At 43.5% G+C, this 21,464-nt stretch overlaps 1 protein-coding gene across 1 annotated transcript in view; it reads right to left on the minus strand.

Moving 5' to 3' along the window:
- LOC115090565 (cystine/glutamate transporter-like) overlaps window positions 1–13,739 on the minus strand; it is an 83,118-nt gene extending 69,379 nt beyond the window's left edge. Inside the window, exons 1-4 of the mRNA XM_029599808.1 lie at window positions 13,398–13,739; window positions 11,946–12,072; window positions 9,592–9,707; window positions 8,292–8,417 (exon numbers count right to left, since the gene is read on the minus strand). Coding sequence (XP_029455668.1) covers window positions 8,292–8,417; window positions 9,592–9,707; window positions 11,946–12,072; window positions 13,398–13,605 — 577 coding nt within the window. The 5' untranslated portion in view covers window positions 13,606–13,739. The remainder of the gene's footprint in view (window positions 1–8,291; window positions 8,418–9,591; window positions 9,708–11,945; window positions 12,073–13,397) is intronic.
- Between the last annotated feature and the right edge of the window lie 7,725 nt (window positions 13,740–21,464).

The raw sequence follows: 21,464 nt of genomic DNA on the forward strand, positions 1-21,464 counted from the left end.
AGATTTGTCAAGGTTCACTTTGTAGCCAGATACTGAGCTAAACCGCTGGATAGCCTCCGGCACCACAGGTAGAGAGGTTCGAGGTTGTGTGAGAGTGAACAAGACATAATCTGCAAATAAAGTCATTTTGTATTGTTGCGCTCCCAGATGTACTCCCTGGACACCGATATCTGAACATATGGCGGAGGTGAAAGGCTCAAGGAAAAGGGCGAAGAGCAGAGGAGAGAGTGGACATCCCTGGCGGGTGCCCCTGGCAATTGTAAATCTGGCTCCATAACCACCGTTGACCTTCACTTGAGCAGATGGTTGATGGTACAGTTGTCGCAGCCACTGCAGGAAGTAATCACCAAATCCTATTTTAGAAAGAGTGCTAAATAAAAATGGCCAGTGCACCATGTCGAACACCTTCTCTGCATCGACTGTGAGAAGCGCACTGGGAATGCGTTCCTTGTGAGCCCACCAAATAAGATCGATGGTATGTCGAACATTGTCCAATGCGGAGCGGTCTGGTATAAATCCCGCCTGATCTGGATGCACCAAGCCTGGGAGAATCGCGTTGAGGCGTTCTGCCAAGATGAGCGCCAATAACATAAGATCAAGATTAATTAAAGAAATGGGATGATACGACCCACACAGGGAAGGGACTTTCCCAGGCTTAGCAATGACAGAAATACATGCAGTATTAGAGTGAGGTCCTAAAGTCACTCCGTCTCTCAAAACATTAAATGTGGCTACCAAATGCGGAGCTAAAGTGTTAAAAAAGGTCTTATAATATTTACTGGTGAGACCATCCAGTCCTGGAGCTTTACCAGATTTGAGAGCTTTAATAGCTTGTTGCACTTCTATCAGAGAAATGGGATTATCCAACATCTGTTGTTGTTGGGTGGTCAATGCAGGGAGATCAAGGGATTGTAAATATTGATCAATTGCTGTTTGAGAAATATCCATGCGTGCACTGTAGAGGGCAGCATAAAATTGAATAAAACATTCACTAATGTCTGTGGTGTTGGTCTGTATAACACCCTGAGGATTTTTGATTTTAGCTATACTATTGCGAAAAAGTGTTCTTTTAAGACGGTGTGCCAAAAGCCGTCCCGCTTTGTTCCTGTCTTCAAAGTAGAGTTGTTTGGTGATGTTTAAAGCGTGTGCAATATCGTCAGCATCTAGAGTTTGGAGTGCCTGACGTGCTATGATTAGCTGTTTAAATATTGAAGGCATGGGGTTGAGCATGTGCTGTTGAGAGAGGGTCTTGATATTTTGGAGAATATGAAATCATTTTTCTCCCTCGCGTTTCTTGCAATATGAGGCTCTGGAAATAAATTCCCCTCTGACAAACGCCTTGGAACATTCCGAAATCATAGTAGGAGAAGTCTCCGATGAATCTTGATTCTGGAAGTATTCCAATAATAATTGGTCAACCACTTTAACATAGTTGTCATCATCCAAGAGGCTCTCATTAAGTCTCTAGTAGTGGGTGCCTCTGGTCACATCCGGGACAATGAAATCAAGCCATACAGGAGCATGATCTGACCAGGTAATAGGTTCTATCTCTACCCTTTTGACATAATTCTGCAGACTTTTATCGACCAATAAATAATCAGTACAGGTATAGGTGGAGTGAGGGTGTGAGTAGAAAGTATATTGACGGGAATGTGGATATCGTTGGTGCCAGAGATCAGTAACAATCCATTTATCCATAAGGTGAAGAAGAGATCTACGGGCCGCTCTCGTATTGGTTGCTCCAGCACTAGAGGAATCTAAACTAGGTCTAAGTGAGAAGTTAAAGTCACCTCCGATCAATAAATGGTGATCCACATCTCGGGTTAAGCGATCTTCGAGATGTCTTAGGAAGGAAACTTGTGCAGTGTTGGGAGCGCAGACATTAACAAATGTGAATATCTCAGACCCTATCCGTATAGTAAGTACTAGAATACAGCCTTCCGGATCAGCGTACGTATGAATCACTTCATGGACCACATTTGCCGAGACCAGGATAGCAACTCCCATGTACTTGGCTCTCACAGAACTAGAGGCAAAATATTGAGACGGATAGTTAGGGTGATTGAGTAGTTTCTCGTGCCTTTTTTTCAGATGGGTCTCCTGAAGCATTGCTATATCGATATGAAGATCACGTAGTTCTTGGTAAAGAAGTTGACGTTTTCTGTAGGTTTGTAGTCCCTTTACATTTAAAAATAGTTTAACCATAAGGTAATAATAACAATACAATAAGACAACATGAAGATACAAGTCCACTATCCTGAATAGAGAGCAAGAAGTAGGATGTCACATAGAAAATACATTTAAGTGCTTGTGCTAGGTGGTTTTTCCCCAAAATTAACCAATAGTCTGCCCAACCTATCTGGCAGAACACCCTCCCATGAGGGGCATGAGCGAGCGTGTGAAATGACATGCAATCAACACAGCCCCTTGTGAGCCCCCTCTCCCTTTCACTCGCATGTAACAGTAAGAATAAACAGTTAACCTGGAAATAGAAATTATTCAGCAGTATAATGGTAAATAGAAAAATACTTCCTATCAATCAGTAACCTAAACAGAGAACAATAGTGAATCCAATGTGCACCACGGACATTATCTCAGACATAGTAAGAAAAATGCTGAAAGAGTTAACAAGAACAAAGAAAAAGTAAAGAATAAGTTAGTCAGCCTTGATCATTCAGGGATGATCCCGGTTCATCAGACTGGCAGCGAAGACGACAACGACCATTTGTCACTCTTTGCCAGCGTGCGATGACGGCCCTCTGCGGTAGAATTGCGTCTTTCAAAGGTAGATGAAAAGTAATCAGGAGACCCGCGGCTTTAAAGGCCTCAACTGCCTCTTCCAGAGTTCTCACCCTGTAGGTAACACCTTACGCCGAGAAGGAGAGGCCAAAAGGAAAAGTCCAACGGTAGCAGACTTGTGCTTCCCTCAGGGATCATATGGCTTCGCGGAGCTCATAACGTTTATTCAAAGTAGTTGGAGCTAGATCTTGATATATTGCAATGGTGAGGCCTTCCCAGGACCACGTGGGCTGCTTCCGTGTCGCTGCATAAATTTGCGACTTCTGTGGGAAATCTCGAAGGCAGAAAATTATATCCCTAGTTTTATTATCCGCCCGGAGTCCCAGCACTCTGTGCGTATGTTCGATCGCAACTTGCGGTGGGTTTGCTGCTATGTCAGGAGGTGAGGTGGATGAGGCCTCAGTGAGAAAAAAAATGCATATTTTCTGGGCTACCTCCATTGTGTCTTTATAGAGATCACTCTGGAATGCCCCGAATTCGTAAGTTGTTCCGTAGAGAGCGGTTTTCAATATCCTCCAATTTTTCAAGGATCGCCTGGTTTTCGTTTTGTAAGGATTGGCACTGCGTGGTGCAGGACGCCATGTTGACTGCCTGCCCTTCTACTGTCTGTTCCAGGACATCCACTCTATTCCCTAATGCCGCCATGTCCTCTTTAAGATCTGCCATGGAAGCAAGTAACTCACTGCGATGCTGGCGAAGATTGGCCCAGATCTCCATAAAGCATCCACAGAGCTCATCTAGGCTAATGGTATCGGTAGCAGGGAAGAGTGGGCTAAGGATGTGAATCGTTTTTTGACGATTTAAAATATCGTCCGATATATTTTAAATCGTTAAAAATCGTTAGAGGCGCGATACAATAGGAATTCCCCCGATTTATCGTCAAAAATCGTAAAATATACGGCCGGCGCCATTTTGCAATACGGCAATACGGCCATACGGCCGGCGCCATTTTGCAATACGGCCCCAGTGCAGTAGGTCACTCCCGGACCCCCGCTGGACTTTTGGCAAGTCTTGTGGGGGTCAGGAGGCCCCCCCCAAGCTGGCCAAAAGTCCCTGGGGGTCCAGCGGGGGTCCGGGAGCGATCTCCTGCGCTCGTGACGTCGGGGGACAGGAACCAAAATGGCGCTGGCGCCATTTCTATTAACGCAGCCGTGGCCCGAGAGTGGAAGATCACACCGGGACCCCCCCACTGGACCCCAGGTAATTTAAAACATTTGGGGGGGGGGTTCGGGAGGGTGGGGGATTTATTTTAAAGGGTCGGGGTGGGTTTTACGGTTGTTTTAGTGTGCCGGTTTTCCCGCCCTCCCCCAATTACGATTTAAACGATTTAAAAAAAAAAAAAAAACAAAACCGCGACGATCAGATTCCCTCCCCCCCCCAGCCAAAATCGATCGTTAAGACGATCGATGACACGATTCACATCTCTAGAGTGGGCCTTGTTCCGAGGTCACATCCCCGCCATCTGCGTCATCGGGTGCTGCCACGGCTCTCGGCTCGCTCAACAGTGGTAACTCCAGCGGCTGTTTATGAAAGCTGTAGTGTTTTAAGTCCGCTGTTTTTTTCTTTGCTGCCATGGCAAGTATTTCAGCGAACGACAGGTAGAAAAAATTATGTCCTGCTGTGACTCAATTCATATAGAAATCAAGGCGGAGAGGGCTCGATATCAGGAGCTCGAAGTTCACACGTCCATTCACAGCGCGAGCTCGACAGCGCCCCCCTCTCTTTTTTTTTTATTTTTAATTTTTATACTTGCCGATTGCGAGGGAATGCTGATGGGCAGAGAGCCGAGGTGCCGATTGAGGTCCGGATCACGCTGGCCCGAATCGCACCAGTCTGAATCACGTTGCTCTGAATCATGCCGGCCTGGGATGGGAAAAGGGCCGGGTGTGTGCGGGCCGGCTATTTAAATCAGGCAGGTGACATCATTGCCGGGCGCCCCGACCCTGGTCAATGACACGCGGTCACACCGACATCCGGAGGGGGGGGGGGGGGGGGGCGCATGTCATAAAATGCTATAAAATCCAGGGTCGGCGTGAGCAGGGGGGTGCACAATTGTGCAACCTGCGAGCGCCGAGCCGAGCAGCCTGCCTCTGTTCCCTCCGAGGCCGCACCAAAATCGGAGCGGCCTCGGAGGGAACTTTCCTTCCGCCTCCCCCCACCTTCCATTTCCTTCCCCTATCTAACCCACCCCCAGCCCTACCTAAATCCCCCTTTTAACCTTTATCGAAGAAGTTGCGCCTGCCTCTGGGCAGGCGTAACTTGCGCACGCCGGCTCTCCATCCCCCGGCACGGTGGCAGTGCCGAAGGCCTCAGTCCCGCCCCGGCACGCCCCCTGGGCCAGCACCCCGCCCACGGCCCCGCCCCGGAACGCCCCCTTTTGCAAACCCCAGGATTTACACGCGACCCGGGGCTTGCGCGCATGCCCAGGCAGGGGTAGGTTTTCGGGGGTTGCGCGTGTATCTTACGTGTGCAACCCTTTGAAAATCTACCCCAATTTGTGCTGTTCCATGCAGCTCAGGCAATAGAAACTGTCAAAAAAAAAATTTCTCATGATCTACTAATATGGTTATTCTGAAAGCCTATTTAATGCTTTAAGCTAAGAGTAGAGAAAATTATTTATGGTTCCCTGTGCTTTCTGGTAAAAACTGAATAGCTAGTTTTATTAGAAGAATGTCTTTTTATCCCAAATAATGTTCTAGTTTATGCCTTTTTATGATTAAGCTATTTGAAATCCTTTTTGCTTCAAGGATTTTTTGTTCTCTGTTGTATTTTTGTTACCCTTGCTTGCTTGTAGGCTTAACAATAAGAAATGTCATGATCAAACAGGATTGGATCCCATCTACATATAGGACATAAGAATTAGAATTTAAACAAATTAGGAAAATGTTGTACCAATAAACAAACTAATGATTAGAGTGTAAAAGAAAATATTTGGATTCCTATACCCTAATAACGCATATCTCTAGAGACTTCAGTAAATCCAGAGATTTCTGCCTTATGAAATAGTGTTTGTGTGTATGAAAGTGTGATCTGTAAGAATGAATTCATGTGTAAAAAATATGAAAAATATTGGCAGGTTTTGGCCACATGGTTAAATATAATTGGAATTATTATTGGAATTATATTGATGTTAATGTGTGTAATATTTTTTGCTTCTCATGAAAATCTTGATTGACCACTGAGTATGTGTGAGTTTTATTAGGAAGAATAAAATAAAATGTCTTGTTTAAGATGTAGCTTTCGTAAGCCTTTAAAGCTCTATTTACTTTAACAATTTGAGATATCTGAAAAATAATTTTCTGCACTGCTGTGTTGCAAAAGAAAGCAATACTGTTTGATTTTAGTGTCAGAATTAAGCTTGTGATGCATAAAAGATAGGAGACTGAATGAATGAAGTAGTTGAAATTTTTGCATTGACCAGGTGAAGGCTCCTACTATGGTTGTAGAGGTTATACGTAAATTATTTTCTTTTAGATCAATGTGACAAGCAAAACAATTTGTTCAAAATAATTTTAATTCTGTTCCTATTATAATTGAACAGTTATGATGGTTTTTTATCATCTTGTAATATTGTTAAGTTCTGGTGGTTGTCCTACTAATAGCAGAACTGTCAAATTATAAATTTGTTATACAGCCTTTGTTTCTCAAATACCTATCAATGACTGCAGTTATAAAAGAATTTTAGTGTTTTATCTTTGTGTTACAACTGTTAACTTTAAACATGAAATTAAGAATGCCCTTTATCTGTCCATATTTTTAAACATATTCTTTTCTCATAATAAGCTCAAATGGTGACAGGATAGACAAAATCTCTAGACTTTTAAACTGTAAAATACTATCTTGTTTTAATGTTTAAAGTTGTTCTCCTATATCTGTATCCTATTTCCTATCTCATTATGTTGGGAAAACATTGTGCATGATGTGCTGGCAGGGAAAGGTGCAGCTGCCCTGTTTGTCACTTTTTTGATCTGTTGCTTTTCCGTATAGCCTGTTGGTCCAGGGCTAAAAGTAAAATAATCTGATATCATCCCTTTTTCAAATGTTGCTCTCTGCTCTAGATTTATTAGTTAAATACTTAGATAAGAATATTGCTGCTATATCTATCTTTGTACTGTAGAAATGTTTATTGTCATTCTAATTAATTAAGAAAGGTGCATAAATCTATCTTCATTTCATGTCTATATCTATTAACAGGTTCTGGCTTGCAAAAGCTAATATGTATCAAATGAGAAGAAAGATTCTTTTTGTTTTTTCCTCTCTTTATTTGAATTAAAGTTAAGAGTTAAGATAGCACTAGGGATCTCAAAACTCTGGAATGTCTTGCATGTCATTAGTATAACAGTGCACTGTTAGAATTCAATGTGCTCTTTTTAATGTTTGATTTAGAGGAAGAACTTGCCTACCTTATTCTATCTACTCTATCTTATATGGGAGAGTACAAATAATAATTTTAAAAGAAAATGTAAGCCAATTGAAAATAATTTATGCTTCTATAGGCTGAGTGCATCATTATAATTTATGAATTATAGAACTCATTAAAAGGGGAAAAAAAGAAAAAAAATAATAGTCACAGAATGATTTTATATGATAAGACATGGGGATTGGAGCAGTATAACTTTTTAATAAATGAGTAACGGCTCTTCCAAAAGCTGTTTCCTAATGTGCTGACATAATAATGAGTGAGCATAATTCAGATATGTTAACTCTATCCACCCCCTATGTAAGAAGCTTGTGATTCAGACAAATTACTAAAGGAAAGATCCATTCCATGTTTTGAACAGGGCTGACAGGGCTGGCAAAACCTCGGGCTGCTCAGAGCCGGGGGGGGGGGGGGGGGGGGTAGGAGAAATCAGTGGGGGATCTCTGCAGAGGGCGTTAGGGTTTTGAAAGATGCTGCCCTAGTGTCCCTATCTGATTGGACAGGGAACGCAGAGATCCTCGGGAAGGGGAGAGGTTTTAGTGGTGACTGAGCAAGGCTAGAGGTTTTGCCTTGCTTTGGTTTTTGGAGGCAGCGAGCTGTATTCTGAAGAATTTAGGCCTGGATTCACTATTCGAGAATAGTGAATCCCGGCGCTAATGGGGGGCGGGCCTGCAAAAGCCAGCAGTGATCACACCACCGCGGTGCGATCGCTGCCGGCTTTCACACCCAATAGCGCCTCCGTGAAAGGTGGTGTTATTGGGCGTGCTACTGGCAGCGATAAGTGTCCTACCTTTTCGCCGTCAGCGAAGTCGTCGCGGAGTCCGCTCCGACACCGCCCCGACTCCTCCCCTTCCGGGGCGGACTCCACCCCAACTCCGCTCCGATTTAGCTATCACACGCGAAAAGGGACTTTTTGCATGCGATCCCTTTAGAAAATGACCCCCGTAGCAAGCGCTGAAAGGGTCTCTGTCACTTCCCTATACCCATTCATAAAACAGAGGGATGAATCTATTGGTTACCTTTGGAGAGGGGGCGCCACATAGTCTAAGAGACCACCACTGAAGTGTTTTACCTTTGCTCAGGACCATCATCCCTGGCACAATAATCAGTGCGAGAGCCGTCAGTTTGGTAAAGGACAAGAAATTCATCAACCTGGCGCTCCAGCTGACGCTCCAGCAATTCAAGGCAACGGTTACATCTAGAGAATGTGAGACCAGAGAGTCCTTCACTGCAATGACATTGGATTTCCCCTGCAGCTCCCCACCTTCCACACACACACACACACACACACACACACACATATATATATCTGGAAAAAAACATCATTCATGCATTGTGGCTTATGAATGTGATCCTAAAAGATGTATAATAACACCTAAAGAAGGACCAACCCAACTAAAAGGAAAAGTATCAGATTGAAAAATGCTCAAAAACATAATCCACAGGCTCTTGCCCGCAATGGGCTTCAACCGGCATCATTCATTTGAGCATGAGATTAACCTCATCTACTTTTCCTGATTTATAAAACCTAACACCTATTGTACTCTTTAATGCACCAATGTTACCACTAATTTTAATGCAAGAAAAAAAACTCTAAAAATACACACTTACAAAAACAAATTACCCAACTATATATAAGTGCCCGCTGCAATTCAACTTATCTTTTAAATGCCATTTGTATAATCTCGAAAATTTTCCTCAAATATCCAAATGCTCAAAAGAAGCCCAAGCAACCCATCCTAATAGATGTTGTTAAACATTTTCTATATTATATTATGCAAAAAGATCTAATTCAACAGAAGCATGCATTAAAACCATTTGAAAAAAAAAGGTACATTTCATTAAGTTTCATAGTATGTACAAAGAAAAGTAATCCAAAGAAAAAAGTGCAAACTGTATGGCAATAAGTATCTTGGTTACTCAAAGTACTCTAAATGGTGTGACCCAGTATAAGTAAAGCCTGTAAGGTGAATTTTAACATGAAATAAGCCTTGGTGATGAGCTGGGGAAAATGCCCACCTAGCTAGTGCTGCTGTCTACATCCTCCTGCCCTCTCTCTAGAAGGGGCAATTGTCTGAAGGTTCTCTTACTGCTCGTCAGCCCTGCAGAGATGCTCATAAGATAACGGGAGACCGAAATAGTTGTAAAATGTGTTATCTAACCAAGCAGTTGCTTTCCCAAGGCTGAATGAAACAGCATACTTTGTTTCATTCGAAATTATTGTTTACTTTTGCTCTCAAACATCTTTCAGAACTGACGAAAATGTGTTAAATGGGTCTTCCGGGTCCTAACTGAATTGGCCTCCAGTATGCAAAAGTCCTCCCTTTCTATCTGAATTGCAGAATAGCAGGTCTCAGCTGCTTGCTACTTACAGAATGCCAGCAGGGCCACAAGCTTCACCGCCAGAGCCGGCGCTGCACACGGTGCAAGGAAATGTTCCAGTAAATAGTGTGCAAAGGCCAAAATAATCACTGCACGGTTGGCAGGTCTGGGGAAACATTGTTGACTAGTTAGTCATAAGACATCATGCGTTCGTACCTCTTCCGCACAATCACTCTCAGTAGCATGCACTACCTGCACCTATACTGTACACTTGCACTCACACACACACAGTACACCACTAATCTTATTTTTAAAAACCACCCACCTAGGATTCCATATTTATTAAAAGATAAAGCTTTTATATTTTAAACGAAGTTAATTTTTTTTTCTTTTTGCCTATTCTATCTCTCCCTCCACCCCCAGCCAGCTAGTTCATGATATGGTTATTATTGGCCAGTTCACCACTGTTCAGCCTCTTGTAAGGTTTCTGTTCAGTATTTCAAATATTTGCCTGACCTTCCCATACAGCTATTCAGCAAACCTGGTGAATTATACCCTTAATTGATGAATAAATCATTATGCTTAAATCTTCCGTGTGAGCTGTTCGGGGGTGACATATCTGGGCACACAGAACCTATATAACTTTAGGCATTTTTTTTTTCAAACAGAAACTACCTGGAAAAATCTGCCTAATGATATGTGGATACATAGTGATGTATATTTTATTTGTTTATTTAGATTTATATTCCACCTTCCAGCCACTTCAAAGTGGATTACATTCAGGTGCTGTAGGTATATTTACTTTAGCATAAAATTTTTATGCTCCTCTAAAGTGCCACTTGTTAATTGGTTGATTATTGTTCTGCTTAGTTCAATGTAAACCGAGTTGATTTGATTTGTATCAAGAAAGTCGGTATATAAAAGCCTTAAATAAATAAATAAATAAATAAATAAATAAATAAATAAACATTTGCATCTGCTGTTTCTAGAAGTTGGCAAATGCCTAAAAACCAAAAACTTATTTAATGGAAGATCCTCTATACAAGTATAAAGGTGAATTTTAAAAGCCTGACGTGTGCCAAAACCAGGAGATAATGCGAATATGTTGGGCCAGGGCACGCTGAGCGGATTTTAAAAGCCACCCAAGTGCGTGTGTACCTCCTGCTGCTGCTCGCAAAGGAAAAGTTCCATCGAAGGGGCGGGGAGTGGGTGTGGTCTGGGCAGGGCATGGGCGTTCACGGATTTCACATTCAAATCTTTCCATAAATAACTTATGCACACAGGCGTGTGCCTGGTTCCCCTGCTGCATAACTTTATTCTGCTATGGATGGCGTGTAAATCATAAAACAAAAAAAAAAAAAATTAAACAGATCAGCAGGGTTTTAAGGGTCGGGGCTAACAGAGGGAAGGAGGGCTATTAAACTGGGGGGGGGGGGGGGGGGGGTTGGAAGTCCTATCCCTTAACTGGGTTAACTGGGAATGAACTGGGAAAACAGGCAATGATATTGGTGCATGTCTTTTAAAATTCCCCCACTTACATGGTAGAAGCGGTATTTGCATGCATCCACTTAAAATTGCATACACTTGTGCGTGCGGCCAGGCTATTTTATAACATGCGTGTATATATGTGTGCATGTTATAAAAATGGCCCCGTCCCTGGTCGCAGGCTGACGAATGCATACACATGTGCACCCGCACACCTGTTTAAAAGTTACCATCACAGCTTTTGCCCCAGACCTCAACATAACCCAAGAGATGCCTATTTGTTAATGCAGATAAAATGTTCTAAGACCTTTAAAAGTTTACTAAAAATATTTTTGTTTAAGCAAGCTTTTATGGATTTAACATCCTTTTAAATGGTACATCCACTTCTATTTTAATTGATTTTATATCATTTTTACCGCATTTTTATGCCATTTTTATTAAATGTATCTGATCGAAGAAAACTGTTATATGTTTATTTTACAATTGGCTGTTCTTGTCTTGGTGTGATAGTGTTATATTATATATGTTTGAAATTGCAAATCGCCTTGATCCTTGGCAAGTAGGCTAGCAAGAAATCAAAATAACGACATACTGTAAATAATAAATAAATAAATACATGCATTGTGAAACACAGCCATACTTTTCACCCACTATGTGGGAGTAGAGGGTTAATTTTGAGTTCTTTCCATGTAACTCAGAAGCCGGTAAAGGCCAGCTACCACTTTTGAAATCTACTCCCCAAATTCTTTGTCTTATATAATTCACCTGCCTCAGTGACTAATTTTCAACCATGCCTTTTTTTTTTTTTTTTTAACCTTACATTACTTAGTTATTTAAAACGTTTCTGACTTGCCAATCCATTCATATTTACATTACTGAGAGAGGTTGGGTATTCCTGTGAAATAGCAGGATGGCTCACCCAGTGACAATGAACTCAGACCACAGGTACAGAAAAGACGGTAGAGCTCCCAAGGTCTCCTTAAGGAAGATATAGATGCCTCCAGATTTTGTGAAGGTGATTCCAAGCTCCGCGTAAGAGAGAGCCCCTAGGAAACATCAGAATGCATGTGATGCACGGATCAAGGAACAGCTGCCATGCAAGAATATTCTAGGGAGAGAGATTACTTGCAATACGCTGAATAATTTGGAAATTCCTGTTAAATGCCATCTATTTTACAATCGGGGATCTGTGTTCAAAAGGAAGTAAGCATCAAAAATGATCTAATGTTATAAACAATCTCAGTATTGAAGCCAAGGCATAGCCTACTATACTCGGGGAGGGTCATTTTCAAAACTTTTTGCATGGATAAAGTGTTTATTCATGTAAAAAGATTGCTTGTTTTTTAATTGCCTCTCCCCCTCCCCAGTGTGGTTAAAAGTAATGCATGCACTTTTAACCCCGGAGAAGAACGGGTGAGCTTAGGTCGAGGGAATGAAAGTCCGCAATAGAATTTCCGAATCTCAGCGCACACTTTCCAGGTTATGTCTGTCTGTCCGTTCATCCGAAGGCGCTACAACTTTTGTTCTAAAAGACTAATCAGTTACAAACGGTGTGAAGGCCAGTCGTGGTCCTGGAATTTGCCTTGTAAAAATGACGTGAGCCTGATTGGGCTAAGGTCATTTTCAAGCTGGTAAAGTGTAAAGAGCGCTTCACAATTCCTTAATATGCATTATTTCGAAAAATCACGCTAATCAAAAAGAAGTCCTTCAGATTAAGAAAAAAAAGCTTGCATAACAACAATCCTGCCTAAAGAAATGATCATCACCATAGGAGACGATATGAAACAAAACTGGTGCCTAGATTTTCTCTAAGAACCTGGTAACTGTATGACTCCAGCACGTGTACTGCAATATACATTCTTTTAATCACAAGATACAGGTTTTTAGAAAAAAACAAAACGGTTTATGCACTATGAGTTTTTCCACAATACTACTACTTTTCCGTAACGTTTTCAAGGGGAGCTCTTTCCAACATTGTTCCAGTTTTTACTTATGTTCGATGCGTGCTGTGAAGCCATCATCACGCATCAGCATTGTATTTTATCCCAAACTCCCGACACGGTCCTTCCGAAGTGCATTTGTGCCAGGAGAAGCCACCCCCCGCCCCCCCCCTGTTATCTGCTCAAATCTGTCACCGTGAAATACTTTTTCTAAAACTTATATTTTGTGGACCTGCTAGGATTAAAACAGTGTTCGACCGCTGCAAATACTCCAGTCATACAGTTATGAAGTTCTTAAAGAAAAGCTAGTCACGAGTTTTGTTTAATATTGTCTCTTAGGGGGATGATCTTTTTTTTTTTTTTACCACCTTGTTTACGGAGAGTAGAAGTCAGCATCCTCCTAGATGTCACTGGATAAAAGCAAAACTCACCAAACATGGAGAGAATGCCACAGGCAAACCAGACGAGCAGAGACATACCCACGGTGCCCGAATTTTTCAGCACTCCCTTGGGAGAGATGAAGATGCCGCTCCCTATGATGCTGCTAATGGTCATTGTGATGGCTCTCAGCAGGGTGATCTTCCTCCTCAGATAAACTGCCTCGTCTTCCTTCTTCTCTTTATGGAAACAGTTCTTCATGATTTGCAAGGGTTTGGGATTCCAAGATTTTCGCTGGCACAAGGAAAATAATTTCTGTTGTTGCTGAGAATTATGACGCCTTTACTGCAATCCAATCAGAGACTGGACTTTTTAAAGAAAGAGATATTATTAGACAGCAGTCCCCAAAAATATGCAACATTAAAGAAAGGGAATATTATATGAGAAGATACAGAGTGCACATAACAAGTAAAAAGTCTACATCCTGCCCTCATCACTTCTGATTGGACAGGAAAGTTGATATACACACACACACAAAATCTGAAAGTAACATCTTGCTGTTTAATTTACGAGTCAAATAAACAAACAGGATATAGGAGGAATAATTAGTCCATCCAGGAAACAGAAATGCATTCCTTAAATATTAATTTTCTACACCATTTTAAGACAATACTGCAATGTCAACACTACCAGATTGCTGTTTAGACTTGAAGTTTCCTCCCCACAAATGCCATCATGTATTCAGATTATGTCAGGGAGCTTTGCAAAATCTGGCCATGTTCCTGACCTGAGCTTGAAAGTCGGAAGTGAAAAGTTAGTAAAAATTATTTTTAACTCACCTAAAAAAGCATTGTCTTATTACACAGGTTTTCTCTGATGTAGTGCATTTGGATATACACAGGGGCAGATTGCAGGAAAATATCAGCCCTGGGGATTTTTTTCAGAACCAGCTCACGGGGTATTTGACTTCCTCATGTAGGGGTTTCAACAATTCCCAAAAGCTCATCCCTTGAGAGGTGCATATGTGATCTGGAACCTGGCAGAACTGAGACAAAAAATCTCTAACTTGAGGGCCGATACAGTACAGTGCACTCCGGCAGAGCGCACTGTTAACCCGCATTTGGACACCCGTTTTTGACACGCTAGCTTTACCCCTTATTCAGTAAGGGGTAATAGCGCATCGAAAACGCGCGTCCAACCCCCCCGGAAACTAATAGCGCCCGCAACATGCAAATGCATGTTGATGGCCCTATTAGTTATTCCCGCGCGATTCAGTAAGTAAAATGTGCAGCCAAGCCGCACATTTTACTTTCAGAAATTAGTGCCTACCCAAAGGCAGGCATTAATTTCTGCTGGCACCGGGACAGTGTACAGAAAAACAGAAAAAACTGCTTTTCTGTACACCCTCCGACTTAATATCATAGCGATATTAAGTCGGATGTCCCAAAAGTAAAACATAATTAAAAATTAAAAAAAAATTTTTAATTGGCCGGCGGCCCGCGGGTCGGAAGATGGACGCTCAGTTATGCCGGCGTCCATTTTCCGAACCTGTGGCTGTCAGCGGGCTCAAGAACCGATGCCGGTAAAATTGAGCATCAGCTGTCAAACCCGCTGACAGCCACTGTCCCTGTCAAAAAAGAGGTGCTAGGGATGCGCTAGTGTCTCAAGTGCCTCTTTTTACCATGAGCCCTCATTTGCATACTAAATCGCGCGCACAGGAGAGTGGCCTGTACACTTGCCAGGAGAGCAGGCGCTTGCCCGCTCTATCGCTTTTCTTTCTGTATCGGCCTGTTAGATTTCACAATTTTCCTAAGTACAGCACATCCTAGACCAGGAGAGCTGCAGTCCCCCTTCCATCCATGCAATCAGTTTGGCTCCCCACAAGTTTGGTGATACTTCTCATATATTCCTGGTTAGATATTATTCATTTGCCAACCAATCACAGCCAGGACAGGGCTCTGGTCAAGATGTCACAAGACCAGGTATCATGCTTCTGGAGATCATGAGGACCAGAGAGAGAGGGATCTAGCAGTCTGAGATGAAGGAGAGACCCCATTTTCGTGCTCCTTTTTGACTATGTATGAGCTCTTGCACACGTGTGTCCTGGTTTTTAAAAGCAGCAAGGGAGAGGGGCTCAGGGAGGTGGCTGGCAGAAGAAGAAGACCCATTAACACCTGAAGACATCACCCAAGCCATCAATCCCTGCACCTCCCTACAGCCTAGTGGACCAACTTCAGTATACTGAAAGTCCCTGCACGCAAGAAAGTCTCTTGCCTGCTGTATTACAGCCTGAGACAACAGAGACTTGTATGTGTGCTGCAGTACAGGGACATCCCCCATGAGCCACGGCTCTGCAAACCAGACATCTGAGACTGATGGTAATCTTCAAATGTGGGGCTGGCTAGCTAGCTGTGATGAATGGAGTGGGAGTGAGCCCTTCATGCTGTGGCATTCTTGACGCAGCTTCATTGGTGAACCTACAAGGCCATGCTGACAGCTGGAAAATGCGCCCAGTGGTGAGACAGACTGAAGCTTCACCTATACCAGCCACCTACCCTGCAGGTTGAGCCCTTAGATTCTGGCGTCCGGTAGGACTTAAGTGGGTCCCTAGGGCAGTGAAGAGAGTCAAAGGGTTGCTGGGGTCAAGGCAAGAAGCAAGCTGGAGGTACTGGGACAGACCAAGTTTGGGGCAGACAGCAAGCAAGCGTAGTCTGGGGCAAGGCAAGAGGTGAGGTCCAGGCAGCAGGCAAACATAGTCAGGTCCAAGCAAGAGGCCAGGTCTAAGCAGCAGGCAAACATACAGGCCGGTGGAGCACACTGTTAGCCCGCGTTTGGCCACACGTTTTTGACGCGCTATTTTTACCCCTTATACAGTAAGGGGTAATAGCGCGTCGAAAACGCGTGGCCAACCCTCCTCCCTGGGCTGGGAGCCGTTCCTGCTCCCTCTTTGCGGCGTCAGGTAGCTTCCCCCGCAGGTCGAGAATTCAAGATGGCCGCCGCCATCTTAGGTGCAAGGCCGCGCCTCCTCACCAGAATTAAAGGGACCTAAGCCCTTTAATTATCCACAGCTGCTGCCAATGATCCAGAGCAAAGGAAGTACAAAAGGAGGCTTCCTCTGCTCATTCCTTGACTTGGCAACTTTTGGGTTAGTCAGGTCTGCTTGCTTCGGTGAGTTCTTCTACTATGGATCCTTGTTCCTGTCTTGTCTTGGTGTTCCTGGTTCCTGACTTCGGATCGGCTAGCAGTGATTCCTGGTGTTTGACTTCGGACTGGCAAGCGGTAATTCCTGGTGTTTGACTTCAGACTGGCAAGCGGTGATTCTCTGGTGTGTGACTTCGGACTGGCAAGTGGTGATCCCTCGGTGTGTGACCTCGGACTGGTAAGCGACGATCCTCTGGCACTTGACCTTGGACTTCTTCTTGACCATCGTCTCCAAGGGCCCACCTAAGTCCCAGTGGCGCGGGTCCCTATGGGCTTCTCCTGGGGGGACCGCGGGCTTCCAGGGGTGAAGCTCCAGTCAGCCCTTGCACCGAACACTCGACCTGTCAAAGGTCCACCTAAGTCCCAGCAGCCTGGGTCCCTATGGGCTCCTCCTGGGGGACCGCGGGCTTCCAGTGGCGAAGACACAGTTCCTTTCCTCGACGTCACGACTCTTCGTCTGTCTCCAGAGTTGCCTCTGTCTCCAGTGCCGAGGGCCAGCTAGTCACGTCTTCTGTTCCTGCCTCGCCACCCAATGGGAGAACCTACGGATCTTCCTCCTAAGGTATTCCATCCTCCCGTTGGCCCAAGGGTTCACAAGCCTGAGCATAACAGGAAGAGTTAGGTCGGCCATTATAATTGGTGATTCAATTATTAGAAATGGAGATAGCTGAGTGGCTGGTGGACTTGAAGACCACCTGGTAACTTGCCTGACTGGTGTGAAGGTGGCGGACCTCACGTTTCACCTAGATAGGATTATAGACAGTGCTGGGGAGGAGCTGGCTGTCATGGTACATGTGGGCACCAAAGACATAAGAAAATGTGGGAGAGAAGTTCTGGAAGCCAAATTTAGAATTTTAGTTAGAAAGCTGAAATCCAGAATCTCCAGGGTAGCATTCTCTGAAATGCTTCCTGTTCCACATGCAGGTCCCCAGATGCAGGCAGAGCTCCGGAGTCTCAATGCATGGATGAGACGATGGTGCAGGGAACAGGGATTCAGTTTTGTAAGGAATTGGGGAAACTTTTGGGGAAGGGGGAGACTTTTCTGAAAGTATGGGCTCTACCTTAACCAGAGTGGAACCAAGCTGCTGGCACTAATTTTTAAAAAGGAGATAGAGCAGCTTTTAAAGTAGAACAAGGGGGAAAGCTGACAGCCACTCAGCAGAGCATGGTTTGGAGGAATGTATCCTTGAAGAATACTAATGAAACAAGAGAGTTAGGGCATGCCAACAGAGAGGTTCCAATAAAAGCAAACATAGTCCATGTGCCTATCTGTAAAAAATCACCTAAGCTAAAGATTTCCAAATTATCCCTATCAACTGAAAAGCAGGTTGTTAATACAAACAAAAAACACACTTTGAAATGGCTGTATGCCAATGCCAGAAGTCTAAGAAGTAAGATGGGAGAGTTAGAGTGTATAGCAGTAAATGATGAGATTGACATAATTGGCATCACAGAGACCTGGTGGAAGAAGGATAACCAATAGGACAGTGCTATAATAGGTTACAAATTATATCACAAAGATAGGGAGGATCAATTTGGTGGGGGTGTGGCACTTTATGTCCGGGATGGTATAGAGTCCAACAGGATAAAGATCGTACAAGAGACTAAATGCTCAGTAGAACCAATATGGGAAGAAATCCCATGTATGTTGGGTAAGAGTAAAGTGATAGGAGTATACTACTGTTATGTTCTTGTATACATGTGAACCCTGGGTCGAGATGAGAGGTGTCTTCGCCCACAGGGAGGTGCTCTGTGGGCCTCACCGTCGATGAGCGTGGTCTCAGCGATGTAGGACACAGCTGTATGATAGACTTTATTATGAAGGAAGGAAAAGCAAATCCCATAGAGCAGGGATTGCAAATAAGTACAGTTCTGAGCAAAGGGTATGCCCAGGGTGATACCACAGATGTGAAGATCTGGTAGTGGCCCGCAGAGCGGGATACGCCGAGGATGTCTGTACCGAAGATGATGATGAACCAGTCTGAGGTGTAGGAACCCAGAAATGGATCTTGTAGTTGGTATGGCAATACCCTGCAGCATAGGGTATACTGGAACAACTGTAACTAAAAACTCACCTGAGCTAAAAAATTCTAACTTATCCCTATCAATTAAAAAGCAGAATGAAAATACAAACAAAAAACAAACTTTGAAATGTTTGTATGCTAATGCCAGAAGTCTAAGAAGTAAGATGGGAGAATTAGAATGTATAGCAGTGAATGATGACATAGACTTAATTGGCATCTCAGAGACATGGTGGAAAGAGGATAACCAATGGGACAGTGCTATACCGGGGTACAAATTATATCGCAATGACAGAGAGGAGCACCTGGGAGGCAGTGTGGTGCTTTATGTCCAGGATGGCATAGAGTCCAACAGGATAAACGTCCTGCATGCATGAGACTAAATGCACAATTGAATCTTTATGGGTAGAAATCCCTTGTGTGTCGAGGAAGACTATAGTGATAGGAGTATACTACCGTCCACCTGGTCAAGATGGTGAGACTGACAGTGAAATGCTAAGAGAAATTAGGGAAGCTAACCAAATTGGTAGTACGGTAATAATGGGAGACTTCAATTACCCCAATATTGACTGGGTAAATGTATCATCGGGACACGCTAGAGAGATAAAGTTCCTGGATGGAATAAATAATAGCTTTATGGAGCAATTGGTTCAGGAACCGACGAGAGAGGGAGCAATTTTAGATCTAATTCTCAGTGGAGAACAGGATTTGGTGAGAGGTAATGGTGGTGGGGCCACTTGGCAAAAGTGATCATAAAATGATCAAATTTGATTTAATGACTGGATGGGGGACAGTAAGCAAATCCACAGCTTTCATGCTAAACTTTCAAAAGGGAAACTTTGATAAAATGAGAAAAATAGTTAGAAAAAAACTGAAAGGAGCAGCTACAAAAGTAAAAAGTGTGCAAGAGGCGTGGTCATTGTTAAAAAAATACCATCCTAGAAGCACAATCCAGATGTATTCCACACATTAAGAAAGGTGGAAAGAAGGCAAAACGATTACCGGCATGGTTAAAAGGGGAGGTGAAAGAAGCAATTTTAACCAAAAGATCTTCATTCAAAAATTGGAAGAAGGATCCAAAAGAAGAAAATAGGATAATGCATAAACATTGGCAAATTAAATATAAGACATTGAAAAGACAGGCTAAGAGAGAATTTTAAAAGAAGTTGGCCGTAGAGGCAAAAACTCACAGTAAAACCTTTTTAAAATATATCCGAAGCAGAAAGCCTGTGAGGGAATCAGTTCGACCGTTAGATGATAGAGAGGTTAAAGGGGCACTGAGAGAAGATAAGGCCATCATGGAAAGATTAAATGATTTCTTTTCTTCAGTGTTTACTGAAGAGGATGTTGGGGAGGTACCGTACTGGAGAAGGTTTTCTTGGGTAATGATTCAGATGGACTGAACCAAATCACGGTGAACCTAGAAGATGTGGTAGACCTGACTGACAAACCTAAGAGTAGTAAATCACCTGGACCGGATGGTATACACCCCAGAGTTCTGAAGGAACTAAAAAATGAAATTTCAGACCTATTAGTAAAAATTTGTAACCTGTCATTAAAATCATCCATTGTACCTGAAGACTGGAGGATAGCTAATGTAACTCCCATATTTAAAAAGGGCTCCAGGGGCGATCCGGGAAACTACAGACCAATTAGCCTGACTTCAGTGCCAGGAAAAATAGTGGAAAGTATTCTAAACATCAAAATCACAGAACATATAGAAAGTCATGGTTTAATGGAACAAAGTTAGCATGGCATTACCCAAGGCAAGTCTTGCCTCACAAATCTGCTTCAATTTTTTGAAGGAGTTAATAAACATGTGGATAAAGGTGAACCTGTAGATGTAGTGTACTTGGATTTTCAGAAGGCGTTTGACAAAGTCTCTCATGAGAGGCTTCTAAGAAAACTAAAAAGTCATGGGATAGGAGGCGATGTCCTTTCATGGATTACAAAATGGTTAAAAGACAGGAAACAGAAAGTAGGATTAAATGGTCAATTTTCTCAGTGGAAAAGGGGAAAAAGTGGAGTACCTCAGGGATCTGTACTTGAACCGGTGCTTTTCAATATATTTATAAATGATCTGGAAAGGAATACGATGAGTGAGGTTATCAAATTTGGAGATGATACAAAATTATTCAGAGTAGTTAAATCACAAGAGGATTGTGATACATTGCAGGAAGACCTTGCAAGACTGGAAGATTGGGCATCCAAATGGCAGATGAAATGTATTGTGGACAAGTGTTGTGATTGACCAATCCGGAAGTGGATCCTTGGGCCGACCGCCGGAGGGAGACGGACGGGAGGCAGACTAGATGAAACGATGAATCTTCACCTGGGAACCCGTGACCCCTCCAGAGGAGCTGTAGAGGCCCGGGTCACTAGGGCTTAGGAGTCTTCGCCCTGGAAGCCCGAGATCCCCCCAGGAGGAGCCTGTAGGGACCCGGACCGCTGGGTCTTAGGTGATAACAGAAGAATCCAAGGAAGCGATACGAACCGGGGTACAAGCAGGCAGAGAGCGGAGTCAGGCAGGCAGAGATCAGGAACCGGGCAGGCAAATGATACCGGAGTCAGGCAGGCAGAAGTCAGGAACCAGGCAGGCAGATAAACGATACCAGAGTCAAGCAGGCAGAAGTCAGGAACCAGGCAGGCAGATAAACGATACCAGAGTCAGGCAGGCAGAAGTCAGGAACCAGGCAGGCAGATAAACGATACCAGAGTCAGGCAGGCAGAAGTCAGGAACCAGGCAGGCAGATAAACGATAGCAACTAGCACTCCGAAGAGAAACCTCGTTGCAAGGCGAATTGCAACTTCAAAAGTCCCGGCTTAAATCCCCTGCTCAATCAGCTGACGTCAAAAGAGGCGTGTCTGCACATCCGGGTGCAGACGCCTCAAAACACG

This window comes from Rhinatrema bivittatum, chromosome 4 (genome assembly GCF_901001135.1).
Source record: "Rhinatrema bivittatum chromosome 4, aRhiBiv1.1, whole genome shotgun sequence".
Lineage (NCBI taxonomy): Eukaryota > Metazoa > Chordata > Amphibia > Gymnophiona > Rhinatrematidae > Rhinatrema > Rhinatrema bivittatum.